The sequence below is a fragment of the Oncorhynchus nerka genome, linkage group LG28, assembly GCF_034236695.1.
Source record: "Oncorhynchus nerka isolate Pitt River linkage group LG28, Oner_Uvic_2.0, whole genome shotgun sequence".
Lineage (NCBI taxonomy): Eukaryota > Metazoa > Chordata > Actinopteri > Salmoniformes > Salmonidae > Oncorhynchus > Oncorhynchus nerka.
In genome coordinates, this window is record NC_088423.1 from 28,402,229 (window position 1) to 28,421,263 (window position 19,035).

At 42.4% G+C, this 19,035-nt stretch overlaps 2 protein-coding genes across 5 annotated transcripts in view; one reads left to right on the top strand and one right to left on the bottom strand.

Annotated features, from left to right (window-relative positions):
• LOC115113089 (methylcytosine dioxygenase TET1-like) overlaps positions 1-8,065 on the bottom strand; it is a 42,820-nt gene extending 34,755 nt beyond the window's left edge. The window contains exons 1-2 of the mRNA XM_029640317.2: positions 7,802-8,065; positions 4,208-6,832 (exon numbers count right to left, since the gene is read on the bottom strand). Coding sequence (XP_029496177.2) covers positions 4,208-6,667 — 2,460 coding nt within the window. The 5' untranslated portion in view covers positions 6,668-6,832; positions 7,802-8,065. The remainder of the gene's footprint in view (positions 1-4,207; positions 6,833-7,801) is intronic.
• slc25a16 (solute carrier family 25 member 16) lies at positions 8,041-18,306 on the top strand. 4 transcript variants are annotated; one of them, XR_003861076.2, is made up of 10 exons: positions 8,402-8,789; positions 9,249-9,383; positions 13,440-13,532; positions 13,790-13,987; positions 14,155-14,276; positions 14,398-14,464; positions 14,555-14,717; positions 14,886-14,954; positions 17,301-17,513; positions 17,782-18,306. XR_003861076.2 is itself a non-coding variant. In XM_029640322.2 (9 exons), exons 2-9 carry the CDS (start codon positions 9,287-9,289, stop codon positions 17,455-17,457), a joined length of 966 nt encoding a protein of 321 aa, XP_029496182.1. In that variant the 5' UTR covers positions 8,041-8,154; positions 9,249-9,286; the 3' UTR covers positions 17,458-18,306. The 4 variants fall into 4 exon arrangements, 3 of the variants coding, with proteins under 3 accessions (XP_029496182.1, XP_029496181.1, XP_029496180.1); XM_029640322.2 differs by lacking the exon at positions 8,402-8,789 and adding an exon at positions 8,041-8,154 and having other exon boundaries at positions 17,301-18,306; XM_029640321.2 differs by having other exon boundaries at positions 8,399-8,837; positions 17,301-18,306.
• The last annotated feature ends 729 nt before the right edge of the window (positions 18,307-19,035 follow it).

Here is a 19,035-nt window from a genome sequence, read left to right on the forward strand (position 1 = left end):
AATGTCAGAATAATAGTAGAGAGAATAATTTATTTCAGCTTTTATTTCTTTCATCACATACCCAGTGGGACAGAAGTTTACATACACTCAATTAGTATTTGTTAGCCTTGCCTTTAAATTGTTTAACTTGGGTCAAACGTTTCGGGTAGCCTTCCACAAGTTTCCCACAATAATTTGGGTGAATATTGGCCCATTCCTCCAGACAGAACTGGTGTAACTGAGTCAGGTTTGTAGGCCTCCTTGCTTACACATGCTTTTTCAGTTCTGCCCAGAAATGTTCTATAGGATTGAGGTCAGGGCTTTGTGATGGCCACTCCAATACCTTGAATTTGTTGTCCTTAAGCCATTTTACCACAATTTTGCAAGTATGCTTGGGGTCATTGTCCATTTGGAAGACCCATTTGCTCCCAAGGATGAACCAGACTTGTGAAGGTCTACAATTTTCTTTCTGATGTCTTGGCTGATTTCTTTTGATTTTCCCATGATGTCATGCAAAGAGGCATGTCATGCAAAGAGGAGTTTGAAGGTAGGCCTTGAAATACATCCACAGGTACACCTTCAATTGACTCAAATAGTGTCAATTAGCCCATCAGAAGCTTCTAAAGCCATGACATAATTTTCTGGAATTTTCCGAGCTGTTTAAAGGCACAGTCAACTTAGTGTATGTAAACTTCTGACCCACTGGAATTGTGATACAGTGAATTATAAGTGAAATAATCTGTCTGTAAACAATCGTTGGGAAAATTACTTGTGTCAAGCACAAAGTAGCTGTCCTAACCGACTTGCCAAAACTATAGTTTGTTAACAAGAAACTTGTGGAGTGGTTGAAAAATGAGTTTTAATGACTCCAACCTTAATGTGAGTAAGCTTTCGACTTCAACTGTATGTCCGTTATGTTTAGGGGGGGGGGGGGGGGGGCATCAAATTAACTTTGGTGGTCAAGGTGTGTTGGCATCTGTACTGATGGCGCAAAAGCAAAGACTGGGAGACATAGTGGAGTGGTAACCCGCATGCAAGCAGTTGCTCCCGACGCCACTTGGGTACACTGCAGCATCCACCGAGAGGCTCTTGCTACCAAGGGAATGCCTGACAGCTTGAAAGACGTTTTGGACACTACAGTGAAAATGGTTAACTTTGTTAAAGCAAGGCCCCTGAACTCTCGTGCATTTTCTGCATTATGCAATGATATGGGCAGCGACCATGCAACGCTTTTACAACATACAGAAGTGCGCTGGTTATTAAGGGGCAAAGTATTGACACGTTTTTTTAAATTGAGAGACGAACTTAAAGTTTTATTTACTGACCATCATTTTCACTTGTCTATCTGCTTGCATGATGACGAGTTTCTCACACGACTGGCCTATCTGGGTGATGTTTTTTCTCGCCTGAATGATCTGAATCTAGGATTAGAGGGACTCTCCCCAACTATATTTTATGTGTGGGACAAAATTGAGGCTATGATTAAGAAGTTGGAGCTCTTCTCTGTCTGCATTAACAAGGACAACACACAGGTCTTTCCATCATTGTATGATTTTTTGTGTGCAAATGAACTCAAGCTTTACGGACAATGTCAAATGTGATATAGCGAAGCACCTGAGTGAGCTGGGTGCGCAATTACGCAGGTACTTTCCCGAAACGGATGACACAAACAACTGGATTTGTTATCGCTTTCATGCCTTGCCTCCAGTCCACTTACCGATATCTGAACATGGGAGCCTCATCGAAATTGCAACAAGCGGTTCTGTGACATTTTTAATTAATCAGAAGCCACTGGCACATTTCTGGATTGGGCTGCACTCAGAGTTTCTTGCCTTGGCTAATTGTGCTGTTAAGACACGGATGCCCTTTGCAACCACGTACCTATGTGAGAGTGGATTCTCGGCCTTCACTAGCATGAAAACTAAACACAGGCACAGACTGTATGTGGAAAATAATTTAAGACTGAGACTCTTCAATTACAACCCAACATTGCTGAGTTATGTGCATCCTTCAAGCACACCCTTCTCATTAACCTGTGGTGAGTTATTCACAATGTTTGATGAACAAATAAGGTTTTATATGTAAGATAAGGAGCAATATTTTTTATTATTACTATATTATTGTTTGTGCCCTGGTCCTATAAGAGCTCTTTGTCACTTCCCATGAACCGGGTTGTGACAAAAACTCACACTCATTCTTATGTTTAATAAATGTATTGTATAGTGTGTGTGTGTGTGTGTGTGCAGGCTTACAATGATGGCAAAAAACAACATTTGAGAGTGTGCTGACCCTGGTGCTTGAGGGGGTACGCAGCTGGATGTTGAATGTTTGAAGGGGTACGGGACTATAAAAAGTTTGGGAACCACTGTCGTAGAGGTTAATAGAATAATGAACGTATTGGCAAGATTTTTGCACCATCAACTTTTATCTTATTAGGAAATGTAATAATTTAAACCATCCTAAATATACTCACATTTACTGAACATTTATCTATATTCCTACGGGCTCTTTATCATTTTCCATACCTTATATTCCAATGCATCCAACATTATGCATGTCCACCATGGTATTGGGCAGCTGCTATTCGAGAACTCTTCTGCTTAAGAAATCAAACTCTGAATATCTTATTGCAGGGCACATTGTACAACTGTTTTTAGATCATATTTTATTACAATGTATGCTATACAGTGAGCTCCAAAAGTATTGGGAGAGTGAATTTGTTTGTTTGTTGTTTTGGCTCTGTACTCCAGCACGTTCGATTTGAAATGATATAATGACTATGAGGTTAAACACTGTCAGCTTTAATTTGAGGGTATTTAAATCCATATCGGGCAAACCGTTGAGAAATTACAGCACTTTTTGGGGACCAAAAGTATTGGGAATAATTCACTTATATGTGTATTAAAGTATTTGGTCCCATATTCCTAGCAGTTTCAGATTATTTTGTGCCAAATAGAAATTAATGATAAATAATGTATTGTGTCATTTTGTTGTGACTTTTATTGTAAATAAGAATAGTATATGTTTCCAAACCCTTCTACATTAATGTGGATGCTACCGTGATAGTGGATACCCCTGAATGAATCATGAATAATGATGAGTGAGAGTTAGTTACAGACGCACAAATGTCAGACCCCCAAGACAATCTAACCTCTCACCATTACAATAAAGGGGGAGGTTAGCATTTTTGGGAGGCATGACATGTATGCCTCTGTAACTTTTGGTTCCCTAAAATAGAGGGACTATGTACAAAAACGTGCTGTAAACGGTTTACCTGATATGAACGAAAATACTGAGTCTGCACTTTAACCTCATAGTCACTGTTGAATTTCAAATCCAAAGTGCTGGAGTACAGAGCCAAAACAACAACAAATGTGTCACTGTCCCAATACTTTTGGAGCTCACTGTACTTTTTATGAGAAAATGTGCAAGAATAGAAGGTGCCAACAAATGTTATAGTCATCATAAGAATGGTTTACTGCCATATACAAAAAATCCGCTCCCCCCTCCACGGGGATCGATCAACTTCATCATGTTTTAAGGCTTTGGCCCACCCTCTACTTGGCCCGTGGTCTCTTTGGCCCTTGTGGGTGGAGGACAGCCGCAGGGACCCGGGAATCCCTCCTTATGTCACCTCCTTTAGTTCCCACAATTTGCGAGCACAGTATCCCTTTATTTGTCATATAGTATATCAATGCAATCTCACCATCCAGTACATTCTATCTTCTCCAACTCTCCATCCTTTTTCTATCCTTAGCCCTTTACATGTTCTCTCTGCTCCCACTTCATTTCACCATATCTTATAGAGAACCTAGAGCAGACACACACACACACACCAAAAACTGCCACAGACCAGCAGACTACGCCTCACGTATTCTCTCAGTCAGTCCATAGCATAGCATCGCTAAAGGCATGACAACCAGGCCATGACAACTTCAAGAATTAGTGACAATAACAAGCTGTCTCTAGACTCTATGTGGCTTTGGGGTCATGTGCACTAGTGTTATAACTATGTTTCTTTTTCAGCACGTACAGTATTCTCTAAAGAAAAGTAAATTGTCTTTGTCAATTTTACTTGAAGTTCTGCTTTTAAACTGCTCATAACAGTTATAAACAAGTTAGTGAATCACAAAAAAAAAGTAAATAGTTATGAAGTTTATAAATTGTTTATAAGCAGTCTTTTCCAGTTTTAGCCTAAAGTCTACTCTACACCTTAGAGAAGCCTTACCTGAGCAGATGTTAGTGCGAGCAGTGACATGGGCCTCCTCTTCCTCAGCTCCATACACTTCCTCAGCTTACAGATCTGGTGTCCAGTCCTGCGGTTCAGACAGCAGCTACACTGGCCACAGTTGATCTTCCTCAGGCACGGCTCACACCCTCCACAACTACTCCTCTTTTTCCTCTCCCTCCTCTGGTTGACTTGTGGGGATCGGGGCAGAGATGTGCCCTCCTCCAGGGGTCTCGAGCCCAGGCTAGGGTGTCCAGGGGGGCTAGGGGCCCCATAGCCTTGCTCTGACTCTGTGTCAAAGGAGTAGGAGGATTGGGTGCTCTCTGAGCTGCAGGAGAACTTGGAGGTAGAACTCTCCTGGTTAGGGATGGAGGAGGTCTTTGGCACTGAACCCAGATCAGATACAGAGACCGATGCAATGTCTGTGTTTGGTTCAGATCCAGTGTTTGGGTATGGGAATGATGGTGGTGGCTCGTCTTGGTTGTTCTTGTTGTGAGTCTTTGGTACAGAACCTAGGTCAGATACAGAGACACACACGGTGTCTTTGTCAGGTGCAGATCCAGTGGTGAAGAGGTCTATCTTTGTGTATGGGAGTGATGATGATGATGGTGGCTCTTCTGGGTAGTTGTTGTGGTTCTTTGGCACTGGACTTAGGTCTGGTACAGACACAGTGATGTTAACGTCGGTGTTTGATTGAGACAGAGTGGTGGGGACCTCCGCGTTTGTGTTCAGGTGTGATGAAGATGATGCAGATGATGAAGATGACATATATTTTGTGTTACTGTGATTGGATGACTCTTTGGTCTCTTCGTCCACTGGTCTGAGAAGTTGTCTAGCCTCCAGAGAGATAGGGATCTCTAGGCTCTGACTGGGTGCTGGTTTCGCTGGGGTTACACACAGGGGCTTGTGGGGTTCACTTAGGAAGGCAACTGAGAAACTTAGTGATACTGGATGCATTGGGCTCGCCTGTGATGTCTCATGGCAAGTAGTTGGGCCTTTTAAAGGTTTATGGATTTCAACAGTTTGGGTAGGTTGGATTGGTTTAACACCTTTGTTCAGAACCTTCATACCATGCGACACTGTGGGGTGAGGCGGAGAGGGCAGATGAAGGAGAGGGGGTGATGCCAGATCTGAGGTAGCTGGTTCAGAGACAGGTGAGGCATGGACAGGTGATTGCATCATCAACGCGTCATCCTGTGGAATAGGCTTTTGGGGCTGAGCTACAGACATAATGGTGCTTGTGTCTGAAGGTCTGCTGATAACCTCTCCCTCCTTCTGTCTCTCGTTTTTCTCTTTTCTTTCCTCCGTCTCATTCACCTTGACTCTCTCCACTCTCTGCTTACCGTCTGCTTCCTTCTTTTCTTCATCTCTCTCATATTCCTGCTTCACCGTTTCCTCTCCTTCCTTCTCCAAACTCTCCCCTCCTCTCTGCTCTCCTGCATGGGTATTTCTCTCTCTTTGCTCCATCTCAATCTGCTCAGCTCCGAGGTTAATCTTGGCGTTGTCTTCACATTTAGGGCCAACTGACTCTTCCTGCCGATCATCACTGGTAGAGTCACCAAGCTCATGGTTCAGGTTGAAAGAATTGCCCTCAGCAATATTGTTGATTAGCTTTTCCTGTTGTTGGTCAACACTGGTGGGCTCATCGAGCTCATAGTGGTTGCCCTCACCCCTATGGCTGGCAGGCTTATCGTAAGAGTCAGTCCCAACCGTTTCACCATTATGGGCAACTAACTCTTCCTGTTTGTCATCGCTAGCCGAATCATCAGTCCTCAGGCTACGAGGTTTGCCCTCACTAGCATGGCCGACTCCCAGCTCCTGCTGGTCAACACAGGTAGTTTCATCAAGTTCAGTCCTCAGGTTAGGAGGTTTGCCCTTACCAACATGGCCAATTACATTATTCCCTTGGTTAATCTCACTTGGGTCTATACTAACAGTGTCAGACTCAGATCCTTGCTCAATCCCGCTCTTGCTCCCTCTCTGACCCACCGCTCCCCTCCCTCCCCTCCCCCTTCCTGTCTTCCCTCCTGTTCTAGGCTTTATTGCCAGGGGAGGAAACTGCTTGGCGCCCCCAATGCCCCTTAAGGATATCCTGCGCCCAGGGGGCTCCTCTCCCACACCATGCTGGAGCAGAGGATTACCCCAGCTCCTTAGCCTCACTGATCCTGTTATACCCACAGGGGCATGGTTAACCCTACCAGGGGATGCCCCTGGACCCTGACCGCCAAGCCTACCAAGCCCACTCCTCCCTGGGCTTCTGGCCGGCTGGGCCTGGGTCCTGGTTGTGGATCTTCGGGGTGGCTCTGAAGTTGGCTGTGGACTCTCAAAGGCTTTTCCTCTGGGCTTGCTGGAGTTCAGTCTCTTGGCGGTGGAGGTGGCGGTTGTTGTGGGTATCACCTTGCAGCCATTCCTTGTCAGTGGTGGGGATTGTCTCTTAGGGGGTTTGGGGGTAGCAGGCATAGTGGATGATATGAGAGGGCGGAGATGGGGCAGTCGGCATGGGAACCAGGTGAATGGTTGTTAGCCCTGCTCCAACTTTCACTTTTTTCTCTCTCTTCCTAAAATTGTTTAGACACCAAATTTCTGAGTTATTTTCCCACCATGTTGAAAAAGCCGTACAAGTACCTGGAGGAAATTGACAAAGAAAACAAAAATATGTTAAAATAATTGGTTTGACCTCTAGTGCCTGCAAGTCCATGTTTGATTGACAACATAACTTTTTTTATTTCCTGAATAAAACATGCACGTTTTCGTTTTTTAAATTTACTGTGAACAAAAGCACCAAATTGTATAATTTGTAGCAAATGTTTGGAAATATTAATTTGCATGTTGTTGCATTAGGGAATTAAGTGTGTGACTATTCAAATAGGAAATGTATGAGGTATCAGGTGTGACAATACGGGTTAGTTAGTTAGCTTGTCGAGTTACTAGCCATGTATTTCACTTTTAATTTATAATTTTCAATAAACAGTCCTTGTGACCCCACTCACTTCCTTAACGGAAGGAATGGCGCGGGTCTGCCATGCCAAATAGAGTCCATTTTTGGTTTTGGCTAGGCACACACCGTCACAAGTTCACAACCTACAACACCTTGTCAAAGCAATTATCCGTGAAGTAAACACATGTAAGAGATTACACAATTTCCTATAAATAAATTGTTCATTGCAATATATATAGCTTTTATTATTCATCAATATATATGCTAAAGATCCTACTTCCGCCTGGCGGTGGTATTTATTTTCTATTTAAGATACGTCCTTTAAGAGTTAAAACGCAGAGGTGAAGGAAGCTCTTTAAAAAGTATAGGTTGCTACACCGCACCGAACCTGGCTAGCTGGCTAGTTCTTTTCCGCACGAATTTCGGACGGAAGCGTAATGACAATGTTGTAACCAGCTTGCAACATTGTCGCATCGAGTAGATTTTCTTGCAGTTGACCGAATGTCCGAACAATATCGAGTATTTGACACTCGTGGCATTGGATGGCTGACTAAGCTATTCGTGAATGTCACCAAGAACATAGCCTAATTACGTGATGTTGGTGTGGATTTTATTTACACGTTGACTTTAAAAGGCAGCTCAAATATTTTACATACCAGAGACAGTTGCACTGTCTGAATCGCTAATAATACTCCACCCCTGTTAGACACTGACGTTCATTGTATTGGTTTCCCTCGGAAAATATGTCTGGTTCTTCTTTACCACACTGATACATTGACACAATCTAGCAATACTGGTTATATCAAGCGGCTTTTGATAGTGTAAAACATGCATGTAGCCATACTGGATACAACACAATTTAAAGCGTAAATCCTTCTTGTGTCAATCCCTTCAGGGCAGCCCTCTCTCCCTCCTCCCCAGATGCAACCTATGGTCTCGAGTCAACTCAGCTCTGGAGTAAAGGGTAATCGGGAAAACCTGGAATGGAATTCACGTTTGTCCACTTTCTGTAATTAGTATAAGTATCAAACTTCTATCAAACTACTTCAAACCCTAGACAACCCTTAAACAAGCTGATGTTCTGCTTCATAGTCTGTATTAAAGTTAATAACTGTTTTACAACTGTGTAATAATAACACCTTTAAAAACACTAACCTGCTCCACACAACTGCTATATGACCCAATATTTAGCAAATGATAAAGTGTTTGGGCAGTATGTTGACATGTTATTATTAATTGACACGTTTATGGTTTTATTGTGTACTTTATTTTATTTGGTCGGTGACGTCATTGACATGCGCCGGTACTCTCGATCTGTGCACGATAAAGGGCACTAGTGGTTGGTGATCATAAAAACACGTGCCTTCACCCTTCATACATTTAACCCAGGTAGAAAACTGGTTTTGTTGCTGTTTTTCTAAGAACTTTTGGCTATCAATTAGCTACGGATAACTTGCAAAAACAGGGACCGAAAACTGAACTCACAGACTTGTCGCTCGGTGAAGTTGTCTCTGCGAGCGCCCGCTAAGCATGTTTGTTTACTTGGGGAATCCGGAAGGGCCTGAGGCTGCCTGCAAATGCTAACGCGCCCGCTAGCTCCATTGTGCAACGTTCGTTCATCTGACAGTGTTGACCTTGCAGCGGGTAAGATGGCTAATATACGTTATCAATACAGCAACAGTCGATTGAACTGTGAGTAACTGTTTGAACAGTCCATTCAATGGTAGATTGAAAATTGTATTTAGCTAGCTAGTTAAAAGTTAATCTGCTGACGGTAACACGATAACGGTTAGGTCGACTTCAGTGATAGCTAACGTTAGCTACGTTCAATGACAGTTACTACTAGCTACTAGTGCTAGTTTTGTTTTGATACGTGACTAGCCGGCTAGTATCTACTTAGCTAGCCAAACCACGCCATGTCTTGATTTATACTTTGCTTCAGTGATCAACTGACGTTAACGTTACATAAAACGTTATGCCTCATCATTGTGTGCCTCCCCCCGTCGGCAAGGCAATAATGTCTTATTGGCTGTCCAACTGTGATGGCGAGTGATATCCTTTTTAATTGTGGGTGTAAATGTCTGTTTTTTATTTTTTCCATAGTTATGGCTGCATTAGGGCCCTGATTGAACACACACATCATGGCAACTGAGGCTGCAGTCTCCACCCCTGGTCGTCCTGCAATCCCCAACCACTCTCAGGGGGACTATCACTTTGTCCGCTCATTCGTAGCTGGAGGTACGTGTGGCTGCAGACTTAACTAGTGATTATAATACAGAAATGCAATACAGAACATACAGTAGTGCACATCCAGTGACACAAACCCTGGTACTGCTGAGCTGCATGGCGTACATGCTTTTTGTCCAGCAATAACGGACTACTATAATCTAAATCAGGGATGGGCAACACCACCACATCGAGAGAAAAACATTTTAGCAGCCCTCCTCTTGAGATTTTTTTGTTTTAGTTAATGTTGTGCAATTCTAGACATTCTGCCATGGTGCATAGACAATTTTGGATTTTTAAAGCAAGTTTTCTGCAATTCTACACATTTCGACATGTGTTGGAGAGGAAAATTGGCTAATTTCCTATAATCCTACACATTTTTCCATGGAGTGGAGACAAATGTTTGCAGTTTTTAATATGATATCTGAGTTAGACTGACTAACAAAATCAATGTGGGCCCCTTGGCCGATTTATTCAACCATGAATACTAAGTTTAGATAGCTGGCCACTAGACTAATTTACCAATCTAAAAAAGGTTAGCTGACATGGGCTAATTGAGTGACTATCAGTGACTGATATAACAAGAGAGAAACTGCTGTTGCACAACCAAATTTCAAAATTGCACTTTGTGTATTCTACTATTCTAACTTGCATCAGTATGTTGAAACCCTGACTGAGTTGTCAGAGGGCCTTCCCTGGGCCGCCAGTAGGCAATCCCTGCTTTAAAATAATGGTTTAACCTCACCAGAGGCAGCAAAGCATCCCCAAACCATCACACTACCACCACCATGCTTGACTGTTGGTGGAAGGTTCTTACTGTGGAATGCAGTGTTTGGTTTTCGCCAGGCATAATGGGCCCCTTGTCATCCAAAAAGTTATACTTTTGACTCCTTTGACCATAGACATTTATTCCAAGATTCTTGGTGATCATCCAGATGCTTCCAGGTGCTTTTTGACAAACTTGAGTCAACTTTACGGCCTCACGTCCTGGATGACTTGCCTTAAAGAGCAGAATTCATAGTTCCTTCTATTATCAGATAATTCTACATGAGAATGTAAGGCCAGGCGGAAGCTGTGGCACAGCTGGGTCATGCAGCAAGACAATGATCCAAAACACACAATGAAGTCTAAATGAAATTGTTTTTTTAGTTTTGGAATGGCTTAATCAAAGTCCCAACCTAATCGTAATTGAGATGTTGTGGCAAGACTTGAAACGAGGAGTTTTTAATACTTGGAAAACCCACAAATGTCGCTAAGTTAAAGCAGTTCTGCATGCAAGGGAGGGCCAAAATTCCTCCACAGCGATGTGAGAGACTGATCAACAACTACAGGAAGCATTTGTTTGCTGTCATTGCAGCTAAAGATGGCACAACCAGTTTTTGAGTATAAGGGGCAAATGTTTCTTTCACATTGAGTGTTTCATAACTTTGTTAAATAAATAAAGTATACTTTTTTTGTTATTTGTGAACTCTGGTTCCTGTTATCTAGCACTGTATGTAAACATTATAATAATCATGGTCGAATTACCGGCCAGGGGGGCCCACTTTATTTTGTTAGTCAGCCTCACTCAGATATCATATTCAAAAATGCAAAAGTTTCGCTCCACCCTATGGCAAAATGTAGAATTGGAGGAAATTTGCTGTAAAACACTTGAGTGTTTCCATTGATCTGAGGTCCTAGCAGTATTACGCATATTCAGTCATTTGTTTTCTAATGATCTTTTCTGTCAAAGAAGTTAATGAATGTACTACTGCTGATGTGAAGGCCAACTTCACTTGGGGAATGCTGCTTTTTTGTTAGCTTTGCGACCGTTTAAAACATTTAATTTATCATTGTTTTATTCTCTACAATCAGGTTGGAAAAGTAGGTTGGTCGAGCAGCAGTGAGGGCTATTCGATATTGCATGGTACTGTCCTTCCAAGCTAGTTGGATTTGACATCCAATTTGGTGTAGCGTAATTTCCATTCCAATTTTTTGGAAGCTTGCTTCAGGGCTCAGGTATTTTCTGTATACCAAGGGAGCTAGTTTTTTTTGACTTTTTGTTTTTTAGCAGGTTTGACCGCATCTAGGGTATTATGCATGGTTAATTTAGATCCTCAGTTAGGTGCTTAACAGATTTTTGTACTCTAATGTCCTTGGTAGGCAAAGGGAGTCTGGAAGGGCATCTAGGAATCTTTGTATTTATCAAGGATCCCCATTAGCTGCTGCTACATTAAGGCAGGTATATACAAATATTACATTACATTTCATAACTTTTCACAACACATTAAGTATGTTCCCTCAGGCCACTACTCTATCACTTATTATTATTATTTATATTTTAATTGAACCTTTATTATATATATTTTAATTGATCCTTTATTTAACTAGGCAAGTCTGTTAAGAACAAATTCTTATTTACAATGATGGCCTACCCTATTTACAATGGTGGCCAAACCTGGACGTGACTGGGCCAATTGTGCCCCACCCTATGGGACTCCCAATCATGGTCGGCTGTGATACAGCCTGGATTCAAACCAGGGACTGTAGTGACACCTCTTGCACTGAGATGCAGTGCCTTAAACCGCTGCACCACTCGGGAGCCCGAATATCTACATTACAAAATCCAAGTATGTGTACAGTGTGTCTTCAGTCTCCACTGTTCCATAAGGGTATTTTTATCCGTTTGAAAAAACCATCTGATTCTACTGCTTGCATCAGTTACCTGATGTGAAATAGAGTTCCTTGTAGTCTTGTGCGCCTCCCATAGTATGTTCACTTGGCGATTTTTGAAGAGACCTCTGGTGACATGTCTTGTGGGTATGAATGGGTGTCTAAGCTGTGTTCTAGTAGTTTAAACAGAAAGCTTGGTGCATTCAGCATTCTTACAAAAACAAGTAGTGATGAAGTCAATCTCTTCTCCACTTTGAGCCTTGAGAGATTGACATCATATTATTAATGTTAGCTATCCATGTACATTTAGGGCCAGTCGTGCTGCCCTGTTCTGAGCCAATTGCCGAAGTCCCTCTTTGTGGCACCTGACCACACAACTGAACAGTAGTCCAGGTGTGACAAAACTAAAAGGCAGAACAGAGCTTTATTATGGACAGACTTCTCTCCATCTTAACTACTGTTTTCGAGAATTTACAGCGCAGTTCTGCGCTTTTGATAGTCCTTGGTTGGTGTCCAACCAAATTATTTGTTGCGATTAGAAACGTAATAAGATCGTGGTCCGATATTCCAGGCTTGAGGAAAAACATTTAGATCCACTCTCAATTTCATGGGCCAACTTGATCCATGAACAGAAACTTCACGACAAGTCCAAAGTGATCTATAGTGAGCAAAAATATAAATGCAACATGCAACAATTTCAAAGATTTGACTGAGTTACGGTTCATTAAAATAAATTCATTAGGCCCTAATCTATGGATTTCACATGACTGGGCAGGGTTGCAGCCATGGGTGGGCCTTGGAGAGCATAAGCCCACCCACTTGGCTGCCTGGCCCACCCGCTGGTGATCCTGGCCCAGCCAATCAGAATACGTTTTTTCCCCACAAAAGGGCCGGTTGAATTTACTGCCGAATTCTCTAAAACATCATTGGAGACAGTTTTGTGGTAGAAAATGTAATGTTAATTTATCTGGCAATAGCTCTGGTGGGCATTCCTGCAGTCAGCATGCCAATTGAACGCTCCCTCAACTTGAGATATCAGTGGCATTGTGTTGTGTGATAAGTCTGCACATTTTAGAGTATCCTTTTATTGTCCCCGGTACAAGGTGCATCTGTGTAATGATCATGCGGTTTAATCATCTTCTTGATATGCCACACCTGTCAGGTGGATGGATTATCTTGGCTAAGGAGAAATGCTCACTAACAGAGGATGTAAACAAATTTGAGAGAAAAAAGCTTTTTGTGCAAATGTTGTTCCGTGTAATATGCACTAATTCAAGCTAACGCGTCTAAATTCCGGTTTTAGCAAACAAGTATCTAACAGATAAAAATCTGCAGAATAATTTAATGTTTATTTTACTCAGTCCAGCTCAGAGATGCTCATGTTGTGGGTGTCTGTATCTCTCTGGGTGTGTTTAGGTATAGCTGGATGCTGTGCCAAGTCCACCATCGCTCCCCTGGACAGAGTAAAGATCCTACTGCAAGCCCATAGCCCCCACTACAAAGATCTGGGTATGGTTTGGATAACACTGCTGTTCTGAAATGGAGTGTTTCTCTTCCTGTAAACATGTCTGTTGGTTGTTAATTGGTTTGTCAGTGCCACTGATGTATTCCCCCTCCCATGTAAATGTTGTATCATGTCCCGTTTAATTAGTCAGATGTTTTATCTTACACCAGATGGCACCGGAAACTAAGCAATGACATCACACTGATCTTTCTTCTTTTTGTCATTTGCTCTCTCTCCCTTCCCTCTCCTCTCTTTCCTGTAGGAGTGGTAGCCACTCTCCGTGCTGTGCCAAAGAAGGAGGGTTACCTGGGGCTGTATAAAGGCAATGGGGCTATGATGGTCAGGATATTCCCCTACGGAGCCATCCAGTTCATGGCCTTCGACAAATACAAGAAGATCCTCAGTAAACAGCTGGGCATTTCTGGACACATCCACAGGCTAATGGCCGGTTCTATGGCAGGTGAGAGGATCAGTGGGAAGAATCCAACAAAGACAATAGGAGGCCTGTATACTGCAGAGAAGATACTTCCTCATTCCTGATTACTTTTCAACAACAATAGTTTCCACAGTAGATACAACAACAGTTAAGTATATTGTATCTGACCATATTGTTGTTGTGTTGCTTAGGGATGACAGCAGTGATATGTACGTACCCTCTGGATGTGATAAGAGCCCGTCTGGCATATCAGGTGAAAGGACACCATCGCTACACAGGCATCGGAAATGCCTTTCAGACGATATACCTAAAGGTGCCTTTTTATTTGTTCCTCTCAGTTTAAAATTATACCTGTAATTTGAGAGCGGTGTGCAAGTTTCCCTCCTGTGTTTTTGTGTATCTTGAGTTGAGGCTCAGCTGTTCTCTTTTTAAAGGAAGGAGGCATCCCTGGCTTCTACAAAGGTCTCATCCCAACCCTTATAGGCATGGCTCCATATGCAGGTGACCATGCACACACACACACACACAGTGTTGTCAAGAACTTTCTGCTGAGTTTTGTGGGCCTAATTTCTTCTGCCCTCCATCCTCCAGGGTTCTCGTTCTTTACCTTCGGCACGCTGAAGAGTCTAGGTCTGGTCCACTTCCCAGAGCTACTGGGGCGACCGTCCTCAGACAACCCAGAGGTGATGGTGCTGAAGACCCATGTCAACCTGCTCTGTGGAGGGGTGGCTGGAGCTATCGCACAGACCATTTCGTAGGTTGATTGATTGACTGATTAATTGGGTGTTTGACTGATGGATTCATTGGATTTTAAAGACCTATGTCAACTGCTCTGTGGAGGGGTGGTTAATTGGTTGGTTAACTCATTTGCACTCTCTTTCTCTCTCTGTCCCCCCCTTCTCTTCCCCGTCTCCTCTCCCAGCTATCCTCTAGATGTTGCCAGGAGAAGGATGCAGTTAGGAGTTGTACTTCCTGATTCTGACAAATGTCTGTAAGTGGCACCATTTATCCCTTCCTCTCCAAACCCAGAGCTCGTATTACAAAATGAAGTGCTGATCTAGGATCAGGTTTCTCTTTCCATATAATCCAATTCTAAAAGGCAAAAGTACCCTGGACTAGACTTAGGGACTGTACTGGATATACCGTATACTGGGGTACTTTGAAATAGCTGTATGATTTTCAATACCCTTCCCAATTTCTATTATTTACATTTTTATTTATAATGTCAATTGAACCAGTCACATAGTATGTTTGTCTACAAAGAGCTACATGGAGAAAATTGAGGTTTTGTGATGATCCACTGTTGTTCAGCAGAAGAGAGGTGATCAAGTTACACTTGAAATCCACTACTAATATTTGCCAGCGAAATATCTTAACATAAAGTTAACTATCTAATTCTCCAGTCAGGGCTTCAGCCATGCATTTGGTTTGCTAGCTATAGGTGGCTAGCTTGCAAGATCTTGCTTGTTGGTTACAGCAGAGACAATCATCCCCTCCTAGATCAAGTGTGAGTAGCCTTTTGAGATAGTTGTATGAGCTGGGTTCTTTGTCCTTGCAATCACATTATGTTCGCTTGATCTTGTTGGCATTTAGCTAACATCCGCTTTGGGAATTCACTAGTACTTTGCTAGTGCCTTCAGAAAGTATTCACGCACCTTGACTTTTTCCACATTTTGTTGTGTTCAGGACCTAGGTTCAAGAGTAAATATTTGCTTTACAAGTCACATAATAAATAGCTTGGACTCCCTCTTTGTGCAATAATAGTGTTTAACATGATTTTTGAATGACTACCTCATCTCTGTACCCCATACATACAATTATCTGTAAGGTACCTCAGTCGAGGAGTGAATATCAAACACAGATTCAACCACAAAAACCAGGGAAGGGCACCAATTGGTAGATGGGTAAAGTAGACATTGAATATCCCGTTGCGCATGCTGAAGTTATTAATTACACTTTGGATGGTAAATAAATAGACTGAGTCACTACAAAGATAAAGGCGTCCTTCCTAACTCAGTTGCCGGAGAGGAAGGAAACCACTCAGGGATTTTACCATGAGGCCAATATTAACTTTAAAACAGTTAAACTTTAATGGCTGTGATAGACTGAGGATGTGTCAACAACATTGTACTTACTCCACAATAGTAACCTAATTGACAGAGTGAAAAGGAGACCTGTACAGAATAAAAATGTTTCAAAACATGCATCCTGTTTGCAACAAGGCACTAAAGTAATACTGAAAAATGTGTGGCAAAGAAATGTTTCTCCTAACTACAAAGTGTTATGTTTGGGGCAAATACAACATATTACTGAGTACCACTCTCCATATTCTCAAGAACAGTGGTGGCAGCATCATGTTATGGTATACTTGTAAACTGAAAGACCTGAAAACGGTTGTCTAGCAATGATCAACAACCAATTTGACAGAGATTGAAGAATTTTGAAAAGAATAATAGGCAAATGTTGCACAATCCAGGTGTGGAAAGCTCTTAAGAGACTTACCCAGAAAGACACAGTTGTAATCGCTGGCCAAAGCTGCTTCTACAAAGTATTGACTCAGGGGTTCACTTCACTCTGGTTCCGTATGTATTATTTCATACTGTTGATGTCTTCACTCTTATTCTACAATGTAGAAAATAGTAAAAGAAAGAATACGGAAATTATTAGGTGTATCCAAACTTTTGACTGTCTATATTTATTTATTTTAGTTTGGGAAAAATAACACCCCTTGTGTGCACTGCTGGTTATACCGCATAGCCCAGTATGGTACAGGAACGGTATGGAATTCTGGATACTACCCTGGACCCTGTGAGTTTTGTGGAGTGTATTATTGAGTCCTAAGCCCTGGTTGGTCTTCCAGAAGACTACAGCTTTGTACCAGACATGCCTTTCAAAGTTTGCCTGCTTCACAGTGGCGGTAGAAATACTTCACCACCTGACACTATGCTTCTAGAATTTATCCTTGTAATAATGATTTTCTAGAGGTGGACAACCTCTGGGTTGTCAGGGCAAGAATAGACTACTCATTTAGAGTAAGACTGAGTTACTATATTCTACTCCATACAATGAGAGCTTGTGTTTTAGATGATGTCAGTCCCGAGCCTGTGTACTGTGTCTGTATTAAACAGCTCTGTCTTTGACGTTTAGAATGCCGAAACAGACTGGCACTGGCAGAATAACCTATTCTGAACGTCTTTAACAAATAGATTTTGGGGGGGGGGGGGGCAAAATGTTATATTATGAGTGAACATATTACAATGTAATTTATAAGTACCTGGTAAGCCCCGCACTGTAAAATAAAGAGTAACTTTGTCTTCCTACGTGTCTCCCTCTACAGTACCCTGACCAAGACTCTGAAGTATGTGTACAGTCAGTATGGGATGAAGAAGGGTCTGTACAGAGGGCTGTCTCTCAACTACATCCGCTGTGTGCCCTCTCAGGCTGTGGCCTTCACCACCTATGAGTTCATGAAGCAAACCCTCCACCTCAACTAGCTGCTCCCTCCCCATCCATCCAACTCCACCCTTCATCTCTGCATAGCTGGATTGGGGCACGTTCACTAAGGCTAAACACTCTGAAACGTTTAGAGAGCAAAAGATCTCTAGTAGTGGTCTATCTCAAAACAGCCTGACCAAGAGCAATCACTGGGGCTATACATTCTGAAATGTTTAAGAACTTCCTTAGAAACTCCCTGCATTTCAACACAACCTGACCAGGGAACTATAAATTGGACAACATTTTTCTGAATGTCTTTCAGTGCCCTGAATATTCCTTATTAGATGTGTTAATTTACCCTAGTTAACCTTTTCTGTTTTAAGGAGGTCGGCTTCCGCTTGGAGGTATTGAACTCTGCTACCAGAGGAGGCCATTGAGGCTCAGCCACGGGAGCCACGCTGAGCCCAGTCGCTCTTTGCCCCAGCCGGAAAGCAGATGAAGGCACTGGGCCCCATGGCAATGCCTCAAAACAACTGGCATTGCCAATCCAGTGCCCCTGTCTGTTCTCAGCTCCTGCTTTTGTGATTCTCTCCCTCTTATGTCGTTCTAAAACCGCCCAACCTGTGGCTGTGGACAACACCCCGGCAACTATTGCCATGGATACCTATGGACAATGACTCCCTCTGCTTCGATGAGTGGCTATGTGCAATGAACCCCGTTGGTAATGGCATAGCAACCCAATTCTGTACACTGCCTCCCACCCTACCTAAGAAGTCACACAGACATTAACGGAGGGGAAAGTCACACTGGGCAATCTGCCTTAACATAATCGGAGGTCTTCTTTTCCCCATGTACCTACCTGACACTAGTGAGTACAAACCTAGACACATAAAATAATGAGACATGGATTTAAATGTGTAATATGTCAGTTTTTATAAGAGTTATAGGACAACTTCTACATTTTATGAGAATTAAGAACACTCTCCCCAAGCTTGTGTTTAACACAGAACTGTGCTTTTTGAGCGTCCTGAGTTTAGTAGAATCCAAATTATAAAATCCCAAAACATCACATTCAGTTTGTTCAAAACTGAACCTCAAATTGTATTATTTTGATGGTCTCCAAAAAGTCTTATTGTTGGACATTGAAACAGGTTTGCCCCATGCAGTTTAACAGATATAACAGGTGTGTATCTGTAGGAGTGTTGTCTTTGGTATTGACGTGTGTGTGTGTTTATGTCCATTCAGGGTTTAGTGTGTAGTAAGTCTCTTCTCTACTGTGCAGGTTTGGGGTCCAATGCCTTGTTGTATACAAGTTGCTATTTATGTATTGTGTTCCTATCCACAAAGCCTCTGTGCACTTTGCCAATCTTTTACCTGTATAACCAACAGATCTATATAGATGGATATCTATCTATATATCTAAATGCAACAGAGACATAGGACACAGTGTCTGAAATGCCAACCTATTCCCTATATAGGCTCTGGCCTAAAGTAGTGCACTATATAGGGAAAAGGGTGTCATCTTGGACATAACCATCGCTGCTAGTCAGTTTTTACTTTAATCAGGCCAGCTTGTCATTGGCTATGACGTGACAATGTTGGCTAACGTTGGGTACAAGGCAGTGGTGTAGCGTGCA

Excerpts from the sequence above, each read along its gene's own strand:
- slc25a16 (XM_029640322.2), top strand. The coding sequence starts at position 9,287 with ATGGCAACTGAGGCTGCAGTCTCCACCCCTGGTCGTCCTGCAATCCCC. Across the intron at positions 13,533-13,789 it reads CCCCCACTACAAAGATCTGG|GAGTGGTAGCCACTCTCCGT; the intron begins GTATGGTTTGGA and ends TCTTTCCTGTAG. Across the intron at positions 13,988-14,154 it reads AATGGCCGGTTCTATGGCAG|GGATGACAGCAGTGATATGT; the intron begins GTGAGAGGATCA and ends TGTGTTGCTTAG.